At 46.8% G+C, this 20,082-nt stretch overlaps 1 protein-coding gene across 1 annotated transcript in view; it reads right to left on the bottom strand.

The window, feature by feature from the left end:
• Window positions 1–4,677: 4,677 nt before the first annotated feature.
• The window catches only part of PIWIL4 (piwi like RNA-mediated gene silencing 4), a 558,880-nt gene continuing 543,475 nt past the window's right edge, over window positions 4,678–20,082 (bottom strand). Inside the window, exon 18 of the mRNA XM_082244560.1 lies at window positions 4,678–4,815. Coding sequence (XP_082100686.1) covers window positions 4,699–4,815 — 117 coding nt within the window. The 3' untranslated portion in view covers window positions 4,678–4,698. The remainder of the gene's footprint in view (window positions 4,816–20,082) is intronic.

Below are 20,082 nucleotides of genomic sequence, written 5' to 3' on the forward strand. Positions count from 1 at the left end.
TTCAAGTCCCATGGAGGTAAGGGCTCCTTCCTGGGAGGAGCCAAATGTCGCACACCTTGAATGAAGGTGCGAACCAGGGAATGAGACGCCACAGGGCGTTGGAAAAGAATAGCCAGTGCGGACACCTGGCCCTTGATCGTGGCCAGCGCCAGGCGCTGGTCCACACCAGACTGGAGGAAGGCCAAAACTCTCGACACCGAGTACGAGCGAGGGGGAGAACCCCCTGGACTCACACCAGGCAAAATAAGCCTTCCAGGTACGGTAATAGATTTTACCAGAGGAGGTTTTTCTAGCCATGACAAGGGTAGGAATAACCTCAGAGGAGAGACCCCTGTCCCTCAGGACCTGGGTCTCAACAGCCTGGCTGTTAAAGCCAGCGACTGTAAAGCAGGATGGAAGATCAGACCCTGAGACAGGAGATCTTCCCGCATTGGCAGCTGCCACGGAGGCACCACTGCCAGGTGAACAACGTCGGCGTACCAGGACCAGCGGATCGCGCGTTCTTGCCACGAACCTTTCCACCTTTCGGTTTAGCCGAGATGCGAACAGATCCACGTCCGGGGATCCCCACCTCGCACACGGCATTTGGAAGACCTCCGGGTGTAGGGACCATTCCCCCTGGTCCAGCGTCTGGCGGCTCAGATAGTCGGCCTGCCAATTCTCCACACCCGGAATGTGAACTGCCGAAATTTCCGGGACATGAGTCTCGGCCCAGGACAGAATGTCGGTCACCTCCCGGGCCGCTAGAGCACTCCTGGTGCCCCCTTGGTGGTTGATGTAAGCCACCGCAGTAGCATTGTCCATCTGTACCCGGACAGGGCGGCCCCGAAGACGGTCCGACCACTGGAAGAGACAAAGTTTTATCGCTCGCAATTCCAGCACATTTATCAGGGAGGGAGGACTCCTCCTCCGACCAAGTGCCCTGGGCAGACAGGTTGCCCAGGACTCCACCCCAGCCCGACAGGCTGGCATCCGTGGTAATCACACCACACCAACGGACGGAAGGACTTGCCTTCCGCCACCGACGGGGACTGGAGCCACCACAGAAGAGCCAATCTGGTCTGACGACTCAAGGAGACACTCAGATCCAGGGACTGAGGTAGTCTGTCCCACCTGTCCAGGATCTCCGCTTGGAGAGCCCGCGTGAGAAACTGAGCAAAGGGTGTCACCTTGAAGGCCGAAACCATCAACCCCAGGCCCTGCATACAGGCCCTGAGTGACGAGGATGGGCTGTCCCCGAGGGACCTGATCTCGTCCCGCAAAGTCCGGAGCTTGTCCTCCGGCAAGAACACCTTTGCCTGAGCAGAGTCCAGAATCATTCCCAGGTAGGGAAGACGAACCGATGGAGACAACGTCGATTTCTGAACGTTGATGGTCCATCCGAACTCCTGGAGCGTCTGTACCGTGGTGGACAGATCGCGCACTAGGTCCTGGCTGGCACGTGATCTCAGAAGTAGATAGTCCAGGTAACCCAAGACCGCAATGCCCTGAGCCCTCAGCAGGCCCAGAACCAGCGCCAACACTTTGGTAAAAACCCTTGGTGCCGAAGCGAGACCGAAAGGTAACGCCACAAACTGGTAGTGGTCCTCTGCGATAGCAAATCGAAGGTACCGCTGATGACCCTTGAAAATGGGGATGTGCAGGTATGCATCTTTTAGATCTATCGAGGCCAGGAATTCTCCTGGACTCAAGAAGGCCACCACCGAACGGAGAGACTCCATACGGAACTTCCGAACACGCACAAAGCGGTTCAGCGCTTTCAGGTCCAAAATAGGACGCACTTTGCCCTAGGAATGGCGGGCTAGAGACTCCAACCGCCGGTCCGTGGGATCCCGGAAAACCGGGGTATCCTCAGAAGGAACCAAGGTAGCCTTGTTTAACACGGCCACAGTGTGATCTACCTGTGGAGGCACACACCATCGTGATTCCGTAGCCGGTGCAAAAGGCTAAAGCAATTTGAATTGTCTAGGCACCAGGAATGGACGTTTTAACGTGCGCCACATTTCATTAACAGTGTAATGAAATTCAGTTGGGCAGGGAAAAACCTGCGCCGACTTGCGGGTCCTGTGCATCCCAAAAGAGGACACAACGCCCGGAGGACAGGGCTCATCCTCCAAATGTAGTGTTTCCTTAACAGAAACAATTAATTCATCCATGGTCGCCCACTCTTCAGGCGACCCCGAGGAAGAGGTATCAACCCCTTCCACCTCTGCCTCCCCCTCAGACCCCAGCAGGTCCAAGGATGAGCAAGACCCTGAAAAGGGCACGCTCGCAGCAGCAGCAGCCATATCACCATCTGAATCAGAGGAGAGAGATAATCTGGACCTCTTTTTAGCCGCACGGTCAGCCATCAGCATTTCCATGTTTGACACCAAGGTCGCTACTACAGCGGCCAAATCAGGTCTCAGAGGGGCCACAGGAGAACTGGGGACCCCCACCAGAGCTGGGGGGAATTTGCTGTCCTGAGAATCCATTGCTCCAGGTGACAAAAAACAACAGTGCAATAAAGTTAGTACTGTCCCTTTAAGAGCGCCGCGGAGTGTGCAGCCCACCACTTCAGCTACAGTGACAAAGACCCCCAAACAGGAGAGAAAAAAAAAACTGAGCCAGAAATGACAATACAGAAAGATATGGGAGAGCAATAACCTGCAGAGCCCCGCAGAGTGTTGCCACCGAGTGTCCTGCTTCAGAGGAAAAGGAAGTGCTGCTAGAGTAGGCTGAACTTATAGGCTGCATGACCCAGGGAAAATGGCTGCCCCATAGGATTGCATGGGAGGCTCCGCCAAAATGGCCGCCGGACATGCGGTCGGAACGATAGTTCGGCTACCGCAAAATGGCGGCGGTTGGCGCCAAAAACAGCATGTAGAAGCCAAACATGCCTGCCCATACCTAAAATGGCGGACCGCGTGGATTTACCCCGCTGCGGCCGCCACACACACAGTCTGCACCCCCAACAAGCACCGAAGTGACACAGGGAAGGGGACCCCCAAAAACATACAGCACCGCAGCGCATGCACAAGCGATCCCCGCAGGGAGCGCATCAGGGAGTCACACAGGTACAGACATGGGGAACACACAGCAACACAGGACTGCCACCCCAGACAGAGGCCCCACACAGAAGTACTTACCTGTACCAGATGGCCTGGGGTGCCTCTATGAACGGAAAGCCGCTGTCCTCATATGACAGGGAGTGCCGTTTGCCAGGGACATGACACTGCAGCATCGCAGATGTGTCCTGTGAGGTAGCCACCTCACGGCTGCATCCCTGCTGCGAACAGGGATGGGTCATTCATAGTGCCAGGGCAAACCATAGCTGAACGCTCGATGGCGGGCTGGGGGTCCATCTGACCCTCTGCCCTGGAGAACCAGGGCGGTCAGTCCGAATCCCAGCACCGCATGATCCATCTTCATCCGAAGAATCGACTAAAACTAAAGCTGACAAAATAAACAGCTAGTAAAGTAAGAGAAAACTGACATTTTCAAAAGAAAATCAAATAAAAAAGATTAGATAGGCTGAGACTGTAGCCCCAGCACAGGGAAGCCTAACTACTCCTGACGCTAGGCAGATTAAAAACTAAGTTGGGAGTGGTCACTGCAGGGGGGTATTGACCAGATGGGACAGCCCCCATGGGTGTGTATATGCAAATGCCTTTTTTCTTTTGACTAAGTCTTTATGCCTAGCTACTCCTGCGGAGCGGAAGTCAATACCCAACAGTGATGACTTAGAGGAGGCGGCGACTGTCGGAGGACGTAAGAGAAATCTTGTGTTATCTAACTTTGTTAACAAAAGTAGGCCAGAAGCCCTAAAATTCATCTTGTTGGTGGATAGACCTAAAATATGTATGATGCTGATCTTTACAGTTCTCATTTAACTAATTCACGATACAGCTAGCCATACTTACATACAACTAGACTTGTTCTGCAGAGTTGAAGATATTTCCCTGCCCGTCCAGATTGCTGCTTCATTTCTAATTATTATCAGGAACATACCCTAGCATTACTGCAATGCGAGTAATTTGGTCATCTTAATCTAAACACCATAGACTAGGAGAATTATATTTCAAGAACAGGATAGAAGGTAAGACATGTAGCTTCAGGTGAGTGTGCACTGGGATTTTTCATTCCTGATGTATGATGCTACAAGCCATAAACATTTCACATTTAATTGTGATGTGTCTATTGTATGTCAAAAGGATGAATCAAAATGAGTCTTTGGTGGGACCAAATATATAGTATTTACCACAACTCTGCATAGTAATTTCTGCTGACTGACATGTAGCAACGATGGCAAGAAGACCCTATGAGGCAATGTGAACAGGCCCCAACTCAAATGTATTCTTTTGTGCTCAAGTCCTGATGTTTGTTCATTTATCCACATTTTTAAACAGAGTCCACAGAAGACTGAGAGTGTAAACAGTAAACTTTTATTAAACAACAACCAGTAAAAATGTACTATAAAATTATTTTCAGAAAAAACTCTTAATTCTACTCATATAAAAAATACAAGGTGATAAAGCAATAACCTGTCATTTAGTGGAGTGATCTAACTCTTCACAATAACTGTTAGATGCATTTCCAATACAAGCTGTAGTATAAAAGAGCAAAGATCTACAGGTGACACCATAAAACAATACCAATGTAGCTGACATCAACAAGTATGTAAAAAGTTGTTAGCATGGAAGATCACCAGTTAAGAGCTTACAGGTAAAACAGAGTATTGGAAAGCTCCATACTTGGCTCCCGGTGAATACTTTGCCCCACCAGGGAGGTGAGTTTATAGGCATACTGGCATGGAGCTGGCACTCGGACTACCCCCTGTAAGATACACAAAGTAACACAAATGTTAAACTGCATTGGAAAATACTAAAGATACTGATCTGATTCTATACTGCTGAATATGCAAACAATTGATCTAAAAGGTTAAATAACGAACATAAGTTCATATATTTAGAAGTTGTGGAAGAGTTGTTCACATGTGTTAAAGTGTTCCTAAACCCACAACAATGAAATCTGTCTGTAGATGCAGTATTTATAGCGTACTTGTTATACTCACTGTGTAACTTAAGTGGTTAATCCTCTGTATTGTGTAAAAAGGCTGTGTGATCCTGTATGCATCCTCCCCCTCCTGCACGTTCACTCTTGACAAGTCCAGATAAGCCACAGTAAGTGTAGTTCAGCTGCACATGCTCAGTTTAGTCTCTATAGCTGGCTAGGATACTTCCTGGTTTTATCTTAGCTATTGAGGTCACATGGTATTAACATCACACATTTGGGCAAGTATACAGATCATAAATCACAGCCCAGTCCCTTTCTCCTCCTCCATACCCAGTAACTAAAAAAGAACACAGTGGGTGGGATGTCAAATCTTGATTGATGGATGCTCTGCCTCCCATAAAAGCATGAGGACACAGGCTGTAGAGGATTTCAAGAGGCAGTGGATTCTATTAAGGAGATAACACCACTGTACATGTTTTTGCAGTGTTCTTTTTTGACTTCTCAACAGCATCGGTTACAGCATGCAGATGTGCAAATTGGGGTAATAGAGATTTCCAAACTTTGAAAAATACATTTTTTTCCCAATTCATAAATAATACAGATAATGCCAAAAATGTGTTATATTTTTCTTCTTTCATATTTGTGATCCCTATTTTTCTCTTTCTGCGCCTTTTCTCTTTTTTTTCTCTCTCTCTCTCCTTCCTGTCATCCTCATCCCACCTGGCAACTAACACCCAACCCCCTGTCATCATGATTACACCTGACAACCCACTGATACCTTGCTAACAGCCCACCCCCCCTCTCACCCTTACCTTCATCATCACACCTTGCAATCCAATGATACCTTGCTAACCCCCCACCTCCTGCCATCTTCATCACACCTGGCAACTCACTGCAATATTGCTAACAATCCACCCCCTGCCATCCTCATCACACCTGGCTGTTGTAATTTGTCACTTTCGGGAGGATGTGAGCTGCATGGAGTGGAAGGGAGCCGCTTGAATAAGGAGTAACCATAGGAGCAAAGCATGATATCCTCTGTTTAGGAGACACACACTCGATCCTACCAGGAAGGAACGTAGGAATATAGACCTCCCCTCAATGCTGATCTAGCATTAAATGCTCATCCCTTCTATTGTCCGGTGAGTGGGGACACAGGAGGGGAGCATAGAGAGAAGCACAAAGTATCTCACAATCATGTGCATTTTGAGCACCAGCACTTTTTTGAAGAATTATCAATATAATATAGTCACAGCAGACTATAAAGACTTTTTTTCACTTGCCACTTTATTTATATTAATTTATTTTGTTTATTTATTGTTATGTATGCACATCATAACTTATCACAATTTTTTTTATATTGTGTGTGTGTATATATATATATATATATATATATATATACAGTGGGTACGGAAAGTATTCAGACCCCCTTAAATTTTTCACTCTTTGTTACATTGCAGCCATTTGCTAAAATCATTTAGGTTCATTCTTCTTTCTCATGAATGTACACATAGCACCCCATACTGACAGAAAAACACAGAATTGTTGACATTGTTGCAGATTTATTAAAAAAGAAAAAACTGAAATATCACATGGTCCTAAGTATTCAGACCCTTTGCTCAGTATTTAGTAGAAGCCCCCCTTTGATCTAATACAGCCAGGAGTCTTTTTGGGAAAGATGCAACAAGTCTTTCACACCTGGATTTGGGGATCCTCTGCCTTTCCTCCTTGCAGATCCTCTCCAGTTCTGTCAGGTTGGATGGTAAACGTTGGTGGACAGCCATTTCTAGGTCTCTCCAGAGATGCTCAATTGGGTTTAAGTCAGGGCTCTGGCTGGGCCATTCAAGAACAGTCACGGAGTTGTTGTGAAGCCACTCCTTCGTTATTTTAGCTGTGTGCTTAGGGTCATTGTCTTGTTGGAAGGTAAACCTTCGGCCCAGTCTGAGGTCCAGAGCACTCTGGAGAAGGTTTTTGTCCAGGATATCCCTGTATTTGGCCGCATTCATCTTTCCCTCGATTGCAACCAGTCGTCCTGTCCCTGCAGCTGAAAAACACCCCCACAGCATGATGCTGCCACCACCATGCTTCACTGTTGTGACTGTATTGGACAGGTGATGAGCAGTGCCTGGTTTTCTCCACACATACTGCTTAGAATTAAGGCCAAAAAGTTCTATTTTGGTCTCATCAGACCAGAGAACCTTATTTCTCACCATCTTGGAGTCCTTCAGGTGTTTTTTTTAGCAAACTCCATGCGGGCTTTCATGTGTCTTACACTGAGGAGAGGCTTCCGTCTGGCCACTCTGCCATAAAGCCCCGACTGGTGGAGGGCTGCAGTAATGGTTGACTTTCTACAACTTTCTCCCATCTGCTGACTGCGTCTCTGGAGCTCAGCCACAGTGATCTTTGGGTTCTTCTTTACCTCTCTCACCAAGGCTCTTCTCCCCCGATAGCTCAGTTTGGCCGGACGGCCAGCTCTAGGAAGGGTTCTGGTCGTCCCAAACATCTTCCATTTGAGGATTATGGAGGCCACTGTGCTCTTAGGAACCTTAAGTGCAGCAGAAATCTTTTTGTAACCTTAGCCAGATCTGTGCCTTGCCACAATTCTGTCTCTGAGCTCTTCAGGCAGTTCCTTTGACCTCCTGATTCTCATTTGCTCTGACATGCATTGTGATCTGGAAGGTCTTATATAGACAGGTGTGTGGCTTTCCTAATCAAGTCCAATCAGTATAATCAAACACAGCTGGACTCAAATGAAGGTGTAGAACCATCTCAAGGATGATCAGAAGAAATGGAAAGCACCTGAGTTAAATATATAAGTGTCACAGCAAAGGGTCTGAATACTTAGGACCATGTGATATTTCAGTTTTTCTTTTTTAATAAATCTGCAACAATGTCAACAATTCTGTGTTTTTCTGTCAGTATGGGGAGCTGTGTGTACATTCATGAGGAAGAAGAATGAACCTAAATGATTTTAGCAAATGGCTGCAATATAACAAAGAGTGAAAAATTTAAGGGGGTCTGAATATTTTCCGTACCCACTGTATATATATATACACACACATATATATATATATATATATATATATATATATATATACACTTTATTTTTTTTTTTAATGGCATAGTAATTTATTTGGTGACACATTTGCATTAGGCATGTTGTTCATTCACATGTACCCAGAAGTAATGCTGATACACATATTGTATTCTATTTAAGGATAACACATTTTTTTAATCAGCAGTAGCTCGCTTTAATATTTTTTATTTATTTATTTCTAAACGCAAGCCCGTTCATATTTTTAATATTTAATAACTAATTGCACTTGTCACTTTATTGATTCACATTTTGCACAGAGGAGCAGCGCTGATATACACACAACTACACAGTTTCAAAGGCATCTTTGCTATCAGCAGCAGCCCATAACTTGATACTATACACTCACATTTTATATAGCCATTTAATCCTGACTTATCCCTGTGAACCACCAGGTAAGGTGAACAACAAGACAACGCTGCCAGTTCAGATACCCTGCACACCAAAGTAATGGCCACCTTCTGAGACAACATAAGCAGGGGAATCTCCCGAATATTTTCAAAGGGAGGCTTTTGGAGAACGGACAACACCAAATTGAGGTCCTTTCGACTGAAATAGTCCACTTGGCAATCTTCCATTCCTGGAATGTGCACAGCAGAGAGGGCAGAATTAATCTTTCTGCCCACCTTAGAATTCTGGCTACTTCCCGAGCCGCCAGGACACTTCTTGTGATTGACCTTGGTGATTGACATTGTCCGATTGAATCTGCACCGGACACCCCTGGAGACGACTTGTCCAATGATTCAGACAAAGTCTAATCACTCGGAGCCCCAGTACATTGATTGGTAGTCTGGACTCTTCCTGAGACCAGACCCCCTGAGCACAATCTGTGCCGAGGATGAATCCCCACCCAGACAGGTGCATGCAATTCCGAAGAGACGACCGTCTGCTGGTCAGCAAAAGCCAAATTGTCTCCTGCAACTTTTAAAGTTTCTCCCGAGGAAGAAACACTCTGGCTGAGGATGAGTCCAGAGTCTGACCTAGATAGACTAGGCTTGTGGACGGAACCAGGGCAGACTTCTGAAGATTCAGAATCCAACCAAACTCCCTCAGCGTTTGCAGAGTAATCTCCAAGTTGTCCAACAAGGCGGACGAAGAGACTGCTCATAAAAGCAGATCGTCCGGGTACCCCAGTACCACTATCCCCCGCTGACGCAGTAATGCTAGAACCGGGGCCAACACTTTTGTGAAGACCTGAGCAGGGAAAGCGAGACCAATGGGTAATGCCACTAATTGATAAGGTTCCTTGCCCACTGCAAAGCGGAGGAAACGCTGATGGGCAACCCATATTGGGATGTGAAGGTAGGCATCCTTGATTTTAATGGAGGCAAGGAAATCCCCCTGATGTAGGAACGCCACCACCGTGCGCTTGGACTCCATGCGGAACTTCTGTACCTACCCACACAAAGCGGTATAGTGCCTTGAGGTAGATTATTGGGCACATTTTGCCCTCCTTCCTGGGAACTGTAAACAGGTTTGAGTAAGAACCTTGAAAACGTTCCAACTTTGGAGCCAGAACAATCACCCCTTGAAGTAACAAATCTTGCACCGCCCCATAGAGATCCTTTAAGCAATCTTGGGATAAGTGCAGGTTGGAAGGAAAGAACCTTCCTGAAGGATATGATCAAAACTCGATCTTGTAGCCGGAGCGAATGACTTTGTGGACCTGGATCAATGAGGTCCACGGATCCAGAAAGCAGCGAAGACGTCCCCTCACCCCAAGTACGGGTGAGTGCGCCCCTTCATGAGGAGGAATTTTTGTCCCCAGGTCTCGCAGCACCTGCTCGTGGATTGCCCAACCAAGACTTTTTGGAACCTCCCATGGGAGGCCCGAAAGGGCTTGGATCCCTTGTCTTGAGACCCTGAGGGATGAAAACGTAGCTTGTGAGCCGAAAAGGAGGGTCCCCGTCTGTAAAGGGACTCTTTATCCCTGGAAGCCTGAGGAAGAAGAGTACTCTTTCCCCTTGTGAGGCCCTTGATGATGTCATCCAAGGAAGTTCCAAACAGGAAGTGGAACACCAGGTGTGAAACCAGGGCAATAGTAATTACCGGCCTAATAGCCGAACCAGCCACAGCCACATATGGCGGGCCAGAGTCTCCGTCCTCTTATTAGCTGGACCTGTAAAAGCCGTGGGACTCCTCAACAGGAATGAAGGTAGCTCAATTTGACCTGGAAACCGGGGAGTCCACTACAGATGGAACCGTTCCCCTGTAATGCAGTTAACCCTCATAAGGATACCGCAAGCAAAAACGCTTAGCAACCACTGCGTTTTGGACAACCCCACTGTTTTGTGACAATGTTGTCAAAGTAAGTGGAAAGAGGAACACTCTTGCTGCTTTGGAGGGCCTGTGGGTATTAAAAGGAACCGGTGCCTCGTACACAGCATCAGCTGCAACCTCCATTTTTAAAGTTTAACGCACTGACACAAACAGTGCATTCACCAGCGCCCTTTTAAATGTGGCTAGAGGAGCAGAGGAATCATCCTCACTATTTGAGCACTCAGGGTGCATGGATGCAGACCCAGTAGGGTCGCTATATACTAAGCTCACCTCGAAAAACATAATCAAGAGAGGCCGTCGACTGCGATCCTGCAAAGGGGACGCCAGTCAAGGGCCCACAATGGACCACCTTCATAGAGGACATAATAGGACATAGCACCCTTACAAGGGGGCCGACCTTCGTGACGCGGAAGCGCAGGCAGGGTGCCCTCACTAAAACAGGGCAGGTTTCCCACACAATGGTGGCAAGGCTGTCATTAAAAAAATTGAGGCGCCCCCACAGCACTACCCCTTCCAAGGGAGGTGCCAAGCTGACCATATGGCCTACCAGGCCGCAAGCCATGGCCTAAATTTTTGTGGAGGCCCAGCCACAATTGCACGGACCATAAGCCCGGCAGGTGCTCAAAAGAAGAGTAGGGGCTACAGCTACACACACACTAAGGCCGCCCCCCAAAGGCGGCGCCAGATTTTTGAAGGCACACAGCCGCCAGGACGTGAACCCCAGCGGAGCCAATCAACCAGGGGTAGTGGAAGGGAAGGCCCAAAGACCCACAGTGCTTGAAATTTTAGAGAGGCTGGGGGGGGCGGATAGGAACCGACCACCCCAAGGAGGGGCCCAGGTCCACCCCAAAACCCTCCAGGGGTAGTGGGGGGACAGCTACTTATCACACCAGGAACAGGATGGGCACTGCTCCAGACAGGACACTGCTCCATCGTAATGTGGGTGCTGTCGGCCTGGAGGAAGCGCTGCAACTCAGTTCGAAGCCAGTTCGTATGCGCCCTCACGAGACGCGTGATTCGCAGGCCAACCCCCGTCCAGTGGGTGGGGCTGTGATACAGTCGACCCAGTGTGGAGCTGTGGTCTGCACGTCTTCGCTGGCTGGACTGGGGGAACCCTAAGGATCTATATTATCCAGTTCAGCACTTGATTGTAGCTCTCACAGGAACAAAATAATAAAAAGAGGAAATAATTCCATGTAAAAAGAAAAAATTGCAAGGACCAGAGATCCCAGCAAGGAACTAGGGCCTTACTCCTGACTTGGCAGAAAAAAAGAAATACCTATAGCAGGAAGTGGGAGTATATCCCCAGGGACTGCCCCATAGGCGAGTTCAAACTTTTCTCTGCCTAGTGTCCTACTCCTGTAGGGGGCAGTATAACCCTATGGTCAAGAAAATTAAAGCGGAGTTCCACACAAAGGTGGAACTTCCGCTTTAGGCAGTTCTAACCCCCTGACATGCCACATTTGGCATGTCATTTTTTTGGGGGGGGGAGCGGGTACCTAGTTTTGACAGGTACCCGCTCCCACTTCCGCTCGGAGCGCCGCCGCGCCCTGAACGGAAGTTCTCCTCTCCCCCTCCCTCCCTGCAATCTTCTGGGACACGTCAGAGGTCCCAGAAGATTGCCGGCCAATCAAGACGCGCAGCGCGAATCGCGCATGTGCAGTGGGTACCCGGCTGTGAAGCCGCAAACTGTCACAGCCGGGTGCCCACAGCAGTGATGCCGGCGCCGCCGAGGGAGAGGATCGAGGCTTCGGCGGCCGCATCGCTAGACCGTTGGACAGGTGAGTGAATGGCTGGAACTCCGCTTTAAGAGCTGTGTCCATCAATGAACGAAAGAGAAAAATTACGTTAAAACCACTGCCAGCAATTCCTTACTTCACTTCCAAAGCTGCCACCAACCCAGATGGATCTCTAATACTCCAAAAAGTTAATTCTGCCGTCTCCGACATAACTGTACCCATAATGAGGACTACAGTATGTAACACAGGGCCATCTACTACAGAACAATTTTCTGGAAAAAGGATACCCACCCTCCTTGGTCCAAGAGCCCTTTTTCACCTTTCTGACCAGCCTGCCTAGCTCAAGGAACCAAAATGATTCAGAATCCCAAGCCACAAGATTCATCACCTAATTCCATAACCAACACAGAAGGATGGAACAGATCTTCCGTAAGCACTGGGGTATCCTTCAAGAAGATCCACACCTAAAAAAGTCCATCTCCGAAGGGCACGCAAGAGCAAGATAGCCCGAAGCAAACTCAAATCTCGAACAAATACCAGCCATCACCATCCAGCATTCTCCAATCTGAATGGCATGTTCCAATGCCGTAAACACAAATGCCTTACCTGCAAACATGTACAACATGGCTCCAAATCATTCACTACAAAACCTATGCTCTCAAGGACCTCTACATCTGTTCAACAGAGTTGGTCATTTATTGCCTATCCTGTCCCTGTGGCCTCCTCTATGTGGGCCTGCACCATTAGAACCCTGCAAAAAAGATTAGGGGAGCATTGATGCATAGTGCAAGAAGGTAAATACAAATACAGCGTCCCTAGACACTTCAAAGAGTTTCATCAACAATCCTCTGCAGGTCTCCATGTTTGGGTCATAGATTCTATCCCCAAAAGCCTCCCTTGTGCGAAGCGCCTCAAACGCCTCTGCGAAAGGGAGACATTTTGGATATACACCTTGGATTATATGTCACCAGGAGGTATGAATGAAAACTTAGAAATTCAGTCCATCCTGTAATCCAAAACACCCCCCCCCCCTTCGCCTCCAACCACATTGCCCTTGGTAATACAACTTCTACCAACTCACCCACACCAGCCCTAATATACACCCATACAGATCCACCTTTAACCTATACTGCCACCTCTCCTGCCACACATGATTTAGGTTTACGGACATATACATGTATGTATGTATGTGTGTGTATATATATATATATACATACACACACACACAGAACAAAATTATGAACGCAACACTTGTTTTTGCCCCCATTTTTCATGAGCTGAACTCAAAGATCTAAGAAAACTGGGATTCATCCGTGAAGAGAACACCTCTCCAAAGTGCCAGACACCATCGAATGTGAGCGTTTGCCCACTCAAGGCGGTTACGACGACAAACTGCAGTCAGGTCGACAAACTGCAGTCAGGTCAGGGGAGATAGAGGTAGTGTAGGTAAGGAAGAGCAGGTCGTTAACATTATCCCCATAGAGTAGTGGGTAATAATGTCCGACAGGATTGGGGATGCCACTCAGTGCACTTCTTGCGCCATGTATGGATTTCTTGATGAACCAATCGAGGACGAATACTGCTGTGCAAGATGTGAGCAACTTCATCGTGGATCTAGAGAACACAGTGGCAAGACTGCGTCGCATCTACAACCTGGAAAGGAGCTTGGACATTACCCATCAGGCGCTGGCAGGGGCCAGCATAGAGGAGGGAGGAATAGAGGAGACGCAAGCAGCAGAGGTACGCAGCTGGGTGACTGTTAGGAATGTTAGTGGGAGGAGTGTCAGGGAGGCCAGTCCTGAGTTGGTACACCCTAACATATTTGCCGAGTTGCAGGTTGAGGGGGATATCAACTCAGGGGTGGCAGTGCTGGAGCATGCACCCTCCCCCAGCTGCCAGGGGAGGGATGGCTCCAGGAAGAAGGGGGGCCGTAAATCAGGTAAGGTTAGAAAGTTTGTGGTAGTTGGGGACTCAATTATCAAGAGGACAGAGAGGGCAATCTGTAAAAAAGATCTCGTTAACCGAACAGTTTGTTGTTTACCGGGCGCCCGCGTTCGGCATATCGCAGATCTGGCAGACAGATTGTTGTGCGGGGCTGGGGATGACCCAGCGGTCATGGTGCATGTGGGCACTAATGACAAAGTTAAAGGTAGGTGGAGGATCCTAAAGAACGATTTCAGGGACTTAGGTAATAGATTGAGGAAAAGGACCTCCAAGGTGGTTTTCTCTGAAATACTGCCTGTACCTCGAGCCACACAGGAGAGGCAGAAGGAGATTAGGGAACTTAACAAGTGGCTGAGGAATTGGTGTAGGAAGGAGGGGTTTGGGTTCCTGGAGAACTGGGCTGACTTCTCAGTCGGCTACCGGCTCTTTAGTAAGGATGGGCTGCACCTTAATGGGGCCGGTACAGCTCTTTTGGGGAGAAAGATGGCCACCAAGTTGGAGGAGCTTTTAAACTAGGAGACGGGGGGGGGGGGGGGGGGCTCAGAAGTAGAGTCAGTTAGGAGGGAACAAAGGACTGAAGACAGTTGTAGGGGCAACAGCGACAGTAGGTCCACAACGTCAATCGGAAGGTCTGTGCGGGAGAACCGCAGACCAAACAGGAATAAACATAACCACCAATCACGTTTAACTTTCGTAAAACTAAGAGGGGTATATGCTAATGCCAGGAGCCTAGCTAATAAAATGGATGAGTTGGAAATGTTAGTACATGAGGAGGACATAGACTTAGTGGGAATAACGGAGACTTGGTTCGACCCCTCAAATGACTGGCTGGCAAATATCCAAGGGTATTCAGTGTACCGGAAGGACAGGGTAGGAAAAAGAGGGGGAGGGGTATGTCTCTACGTCAAGAATAATGTAAAGGTGATTGAGAGGAGTGACATTACGGAAGGGATGAGTATGGAGTTAGAATTCGTATGGGTAGAACTCTATAGGGAAGGAGAAAAGGGAAAAGTAATTGTGGGGGTTTGCTATAGGCCACCTAAACAAGAGAAGGAGGTAGAGCAGGAATTTTTAGCACTTTTGGGTAAAGTGGCAAAGCTAGGATCAGTCATCATATTGGGGGACTTCAATTTTCCCGACATTGACTGGGGAGAGGGGACTACACACTCACATAAGGGCCGTCTATTCACGGAAACCTTACAGGATAATTACATGTCACAGTTGGTGGATTCTCCTACTAGAGAAAACGCAATCCTGGATCTATTGATCACTAATGACCCAGACCTAATCTCGGAGGTAGGGGTCCAGGACAACCTGGGCTCTAGCGATCACAGGATGATCACATTTAGCGTAAATAACAATATAGCAAGGCAAGTGGGGAACATAAGAACCCTTAACTTCAGAAGGGCAGACTTTCCAAAATTGTACTCGTTGATGGAAAGGGTAAACTGGGACCGAACCCTGGGATCCCTGACCACAGAGGAAAAATGGGAAGGCTTTAGGAACATATTAAGCAAAGGCATCTCGCAGTGCATTCCTATGGGAAATAAATTTAGAAGAGACAAAGCCAAACCTGGCTGGCTAAACCGTAGCATTAAAAAACTTAGGGGAAAAAAATTGGCCTTCAGGAAATATAAATCAGAAGGCACAGTATTGGCTTTCGACCAATACAAGGAGGCAAATAGGAAGTGTAAACACGAAATCAAGATGGCTAAAAAAGACATTGAGAGACAAATAGCGGAGGATAGTAAAAAAAAACCAAAGAAATTCTTTAAGTATTTCAACAGCAAAAAAACTAGGGCAGAGCATATTGCACACATAATTAACGATGATGGGAGGATGGTTACAGAGGACACTGAAAAAGCAACCGTGCTGAATGCTTTTTTCTCGTCAGCCTTTACACAGGAAACGGAGGGGTACACTGACCATGACTGTATGGTTAGTAGTAATACACAGGACTTGCCACTATGGCTAACAGAGGGTGAAATCAGGGAAAGGCTGGATAAACTTAACACAAACAAATCACCAGGCCCGGATGGCGTACATCCAAGAGTACTCAAGGAACTCAGTAAGGTTATATCCAGACCACTGTTCCTGATCTTTGCGGACAGTATTAGGACAGGAGATGTACAAGGGGAGTGGAGGAAAGCAAACGTGATTCCGATATTCAAAAAGGGTCAGAGGCATATACCGGGAAATTATACGCCTGTCAGTCTGACATCAGTAGTATGTAAACTTCTGGAGGGGATGATAAGGGACTATATTGTAGAGTTTGCTAAGGACAACAGCATCATCAGTAGTAACCAGCACGGGTTTACAAATGGGCGTTCTTGTCAAACCAATCTCTTAACATTCTACGAGGAGGTGAGCTGTGAGCTAGATAGGGGCAGACCAGTGGATGTGGTGTACCTAGATTTTGCTAAGGCGTTTGATACAGTTCCCCATAAGCGCTTAATTTATAAAATAAGGTCTGCAGGTATCGACAGCAGGGTTTGCTCTTGGATACGGAACTGGCTAAAAGGGCGTGTCCAAAGGGTGGTAATAAACAGCGCATACTCAGACTGGTCTGAGGTAGTAAGCGGGGTCCCCCAAGGCTCAGTCCTAGGACCAACCTTGTTCAATTTATTCATAAACAGCATTGAGGACGGGATCAGTAGTTAAAAATCAGTTTTTGCAGATGACACAAAATTAGGCAGGGCAATAACAGCACAGCATGAAGCAGATATCCTACAGAATGACCTGGACAAAATAACACAGTGGGCAACGACTTGGCAAATGAGGTTTAACGTGGAGAAGTGTAAGGTTTTGCACTTGGGGACTAGAAACATAAAAGCACAATACACGTTAGGAGGGGAACCCCTGGGAGAATCAAAAATGGAGAAGGATCTGGGAGTCTTGGTTGATGATAGACTAGGCAACAGCATGCAATGTCAAGCGGCAGCTGCCAAGGCTAGCAGAATATTAGCATGCATAAAGAAAGGGATGTATTCCAGAGATAAGACTATAATCCTTCCACTTTATAAAACTCTGAGCCGACCGCATCTGGAGTATTCTGTCCAGTTCTGGTCACCAGTCCTCAGAAGGGATGTGTTGGAGCTGGAGAGGGTCCAGAGAAGGGCAACTAAACTAATTAGGGGATTGGAGGACTTTGATTATAAAGGAGCGTCTGCAATCGCTTGATTTATTCTCCCTGGAGAAGAGACGCCTGAGGGGGGACATGATAGCAATTTTTAAATATCTCAATGGGGATCTAGGCTTAGAAAAAAAGCTGTTCAGTCGAAGGGATTGCATGAGGACTCGGGGCATACAATGCGATTAGAGGAGAAGCGTTTTAACCTCAGGCAACGTGGGGGGTTCTTTACTGTTAGGGCTACAAGATTTTGGAATTCTCTACCACAAGAGGTGGTTTCTGCAGGTAGTATGGTGGCTTTCAAAAGACTACTAGACGTACATCTCAAGGATCAGAACATTCAGGGGTATGCGAGATGATTACAGCCACACGCACCTACACAGGTTGAACTATTGTCTTTATTCAACCTCACCTACTATGTAACTATGTAACCCCGATGAGGATGACGAGCAAACAGTTGAGCTTGCCTCAGACGGTTTCTGGCAGTTTGTGCAGAAATTCTTTGGTTATTCAAACCGATTGTTGCAGCAGCTGTCCGGGTGGCTGGTCTCACAATCTTGGAGGTGAAAATGCTGGATGTGGAGGTCCTGGGCTGGTGTGGTTACACATGGTCTGCGATTGTGAGGCCGGTTGGATGTACTGCCAAATTCTCTGAAATGCTTTTAGAGACGGCTTATGATAGAGAAATTAACATTAAATTCACGGGCAACAGCTCTGGTGGACATTCCTGCAGTCAGCATGCCAATTGCACGCTCCCTCAAAACTTGTGACATCTGTGGCATTATGCTGTGTAATAAAACTGCACATTTTAGAGTGGTCTTTTATTATGACCAGCCTAACGCACACCTGTGCAATATTCATGCTGTCTTATCAGCATCTTGATATGCCACACCTGTGAGGTGAATGGATTATCTCGGCAAAGGAGAAGTGCTCACTAACACAGATTTAGACAGATTTGTGAACAATATTTGACAAAAATGGGCCTTTTGTGTACATAGAAAAAGTGCTAGATCTTTGAGTTCATCTCCTGAAAAATGGGGGCAAAAACAAAAGTGTTGCATTTATAATTTTGTTCAGTGTATATATTTAGGCTCATTCTACCAATACCCTAATACAGTACAACTAACCTTGTATCATTTATTTACTTTACAGGGCCCTTATGGTCTACCACATCTATGTAGAGAACTACCAGTAGTGAGTATGTACAAAATAATAATAATAATAAAAAATAAATAAATAAAAGCCTACAATAACTCAGATGTTTTTACCCAATTTTGTTATATTTAGAGACAGTGAGTTTACAGAGGCATGATGTCATATTGAATTTGCTAAACCCCTCGGAGATCCTTGTTTGATCCTTGTCGTACTGTATTTACTTATATTCAATATGTATTATATAATTTGCTATGTCATCAACTTTATATGTCTAGTTGATCTCATTTAAAGTCCCATACTTTGGTTTTTGTTTTTGCATGTACAAAATAATATTTTACTATAGAACTTTACTGAACTTCCCTAAAGTTTCATGTGTAGCCCCCATATCCATTCAATGTCTTCTGCTCATATATACAGTATTTCACAAAAGTGAGTACACCCCTCACATTTTAGTAAATATTTAATTATACCTTTTCATGTGACAACATTGAAGAAATGACACACAATGTATGTAAAGTAGTGAGTTTCCAGCTTGTATAACAGTGTAAATTTGCTGTCCCCTCAAAATAACTCAACACACAGCCATTAATGTCTAAACCGCTGGCAACAAAAGTGAGTACATCCCTAAGTAAAAATGTCCAAATTGGGCCCAATTAGCCATTTTCCCTCCCCGGTGTCATGTGACTTGTTAGTGTTACAAGGCCTAAGGTGTGAATGGGGAGCAGGTATGTTAAATTTGGTGTTATCACTCACTCTCTCATACTGGTCACTGGAAGTTCAACATGGCACCTCATGGCAAAGAACTCTCTGAGAATCTGAAAAAAAAAATATTGTAAAAAGATGGCCTAAGGCTATCAGAAGATTGCCAAGACCCTGAAACTGAGCATCAGCACGGTGGCCAGGACCATACAGCGGTTTAACAGAACAGGTTCCACTTAGAACAGGCCTCGCCATGGTTGACCAAATAAGTTGAGTGCACATGCTCAGCGGCATATCCAGAGGTTGTGTTTGGGAAATAGACGTATGAGTGCTGCCAGCATTGCTGCAGAGGTTGAAGGTGTGGGGGGTCAGCCTGTCAGTGCTCAGACCACAGCCTGCACACTGCATCAAATTGGTCTGCATGGTTGTCATCCCAGAAGGAAGCCTCTTCTAAGAATTTGTGTGTCTTACCTACAGTCAAGCACGGTGGAGGGAGTGTCATGGTCTGGGGCTGCATAAGTGCTGCCGACACTGGGGAGCTACAGTTCATTGAGGGAACAATGAATGCCAACATGTACTGTGACATACTGAAGCAGAGCATAATCCCCTACCTTAAGAGACTGGGCCACAGGGCAGTATTCCAACATGATAACGACCCCAAACACAACTCCAAGATGACCACTGCCTTGCTAAAGATGCTGAGGGTAAAGGTGATGGATTGGCCAAGCATGTCTCCTGACCTAAACCCTATTGAGCATTTGTGGGGCATCCTCAAATGGAAGTTGGAGGAGCGCAAGATCTCTGAACATCCACCAGCTCTGTGATGTCTTCATGGAGGAGTGAAAAGAGGACTCCAGTGAGAACCTGTGAAACTTTGGTGATCTCCATGCCCAAGAGGGTTAAGGCAGAGCTGGAAAATAATGGTGGCCACACAAAATATTGACACTTTGGGCCCAATTTGGATATTTACACTTAGGGGGGTACTTACTTTTGTTGTCAGCAGTTTAGACATTAATTGCTGTGTGTTAAGTTATTTTGAGGGGACA

This window comes from Pelophylax lessonae, assembly GCF_965119305.1.
Source record: "Pelophylax lessonae genome assembly, chromosome: 2".
Lineage (NCBI taxonomy): Eukaryota > Metazoa > Chordata > Amphibia > Anura > Ranidae > Pelophylax > Pelophylax lessonae.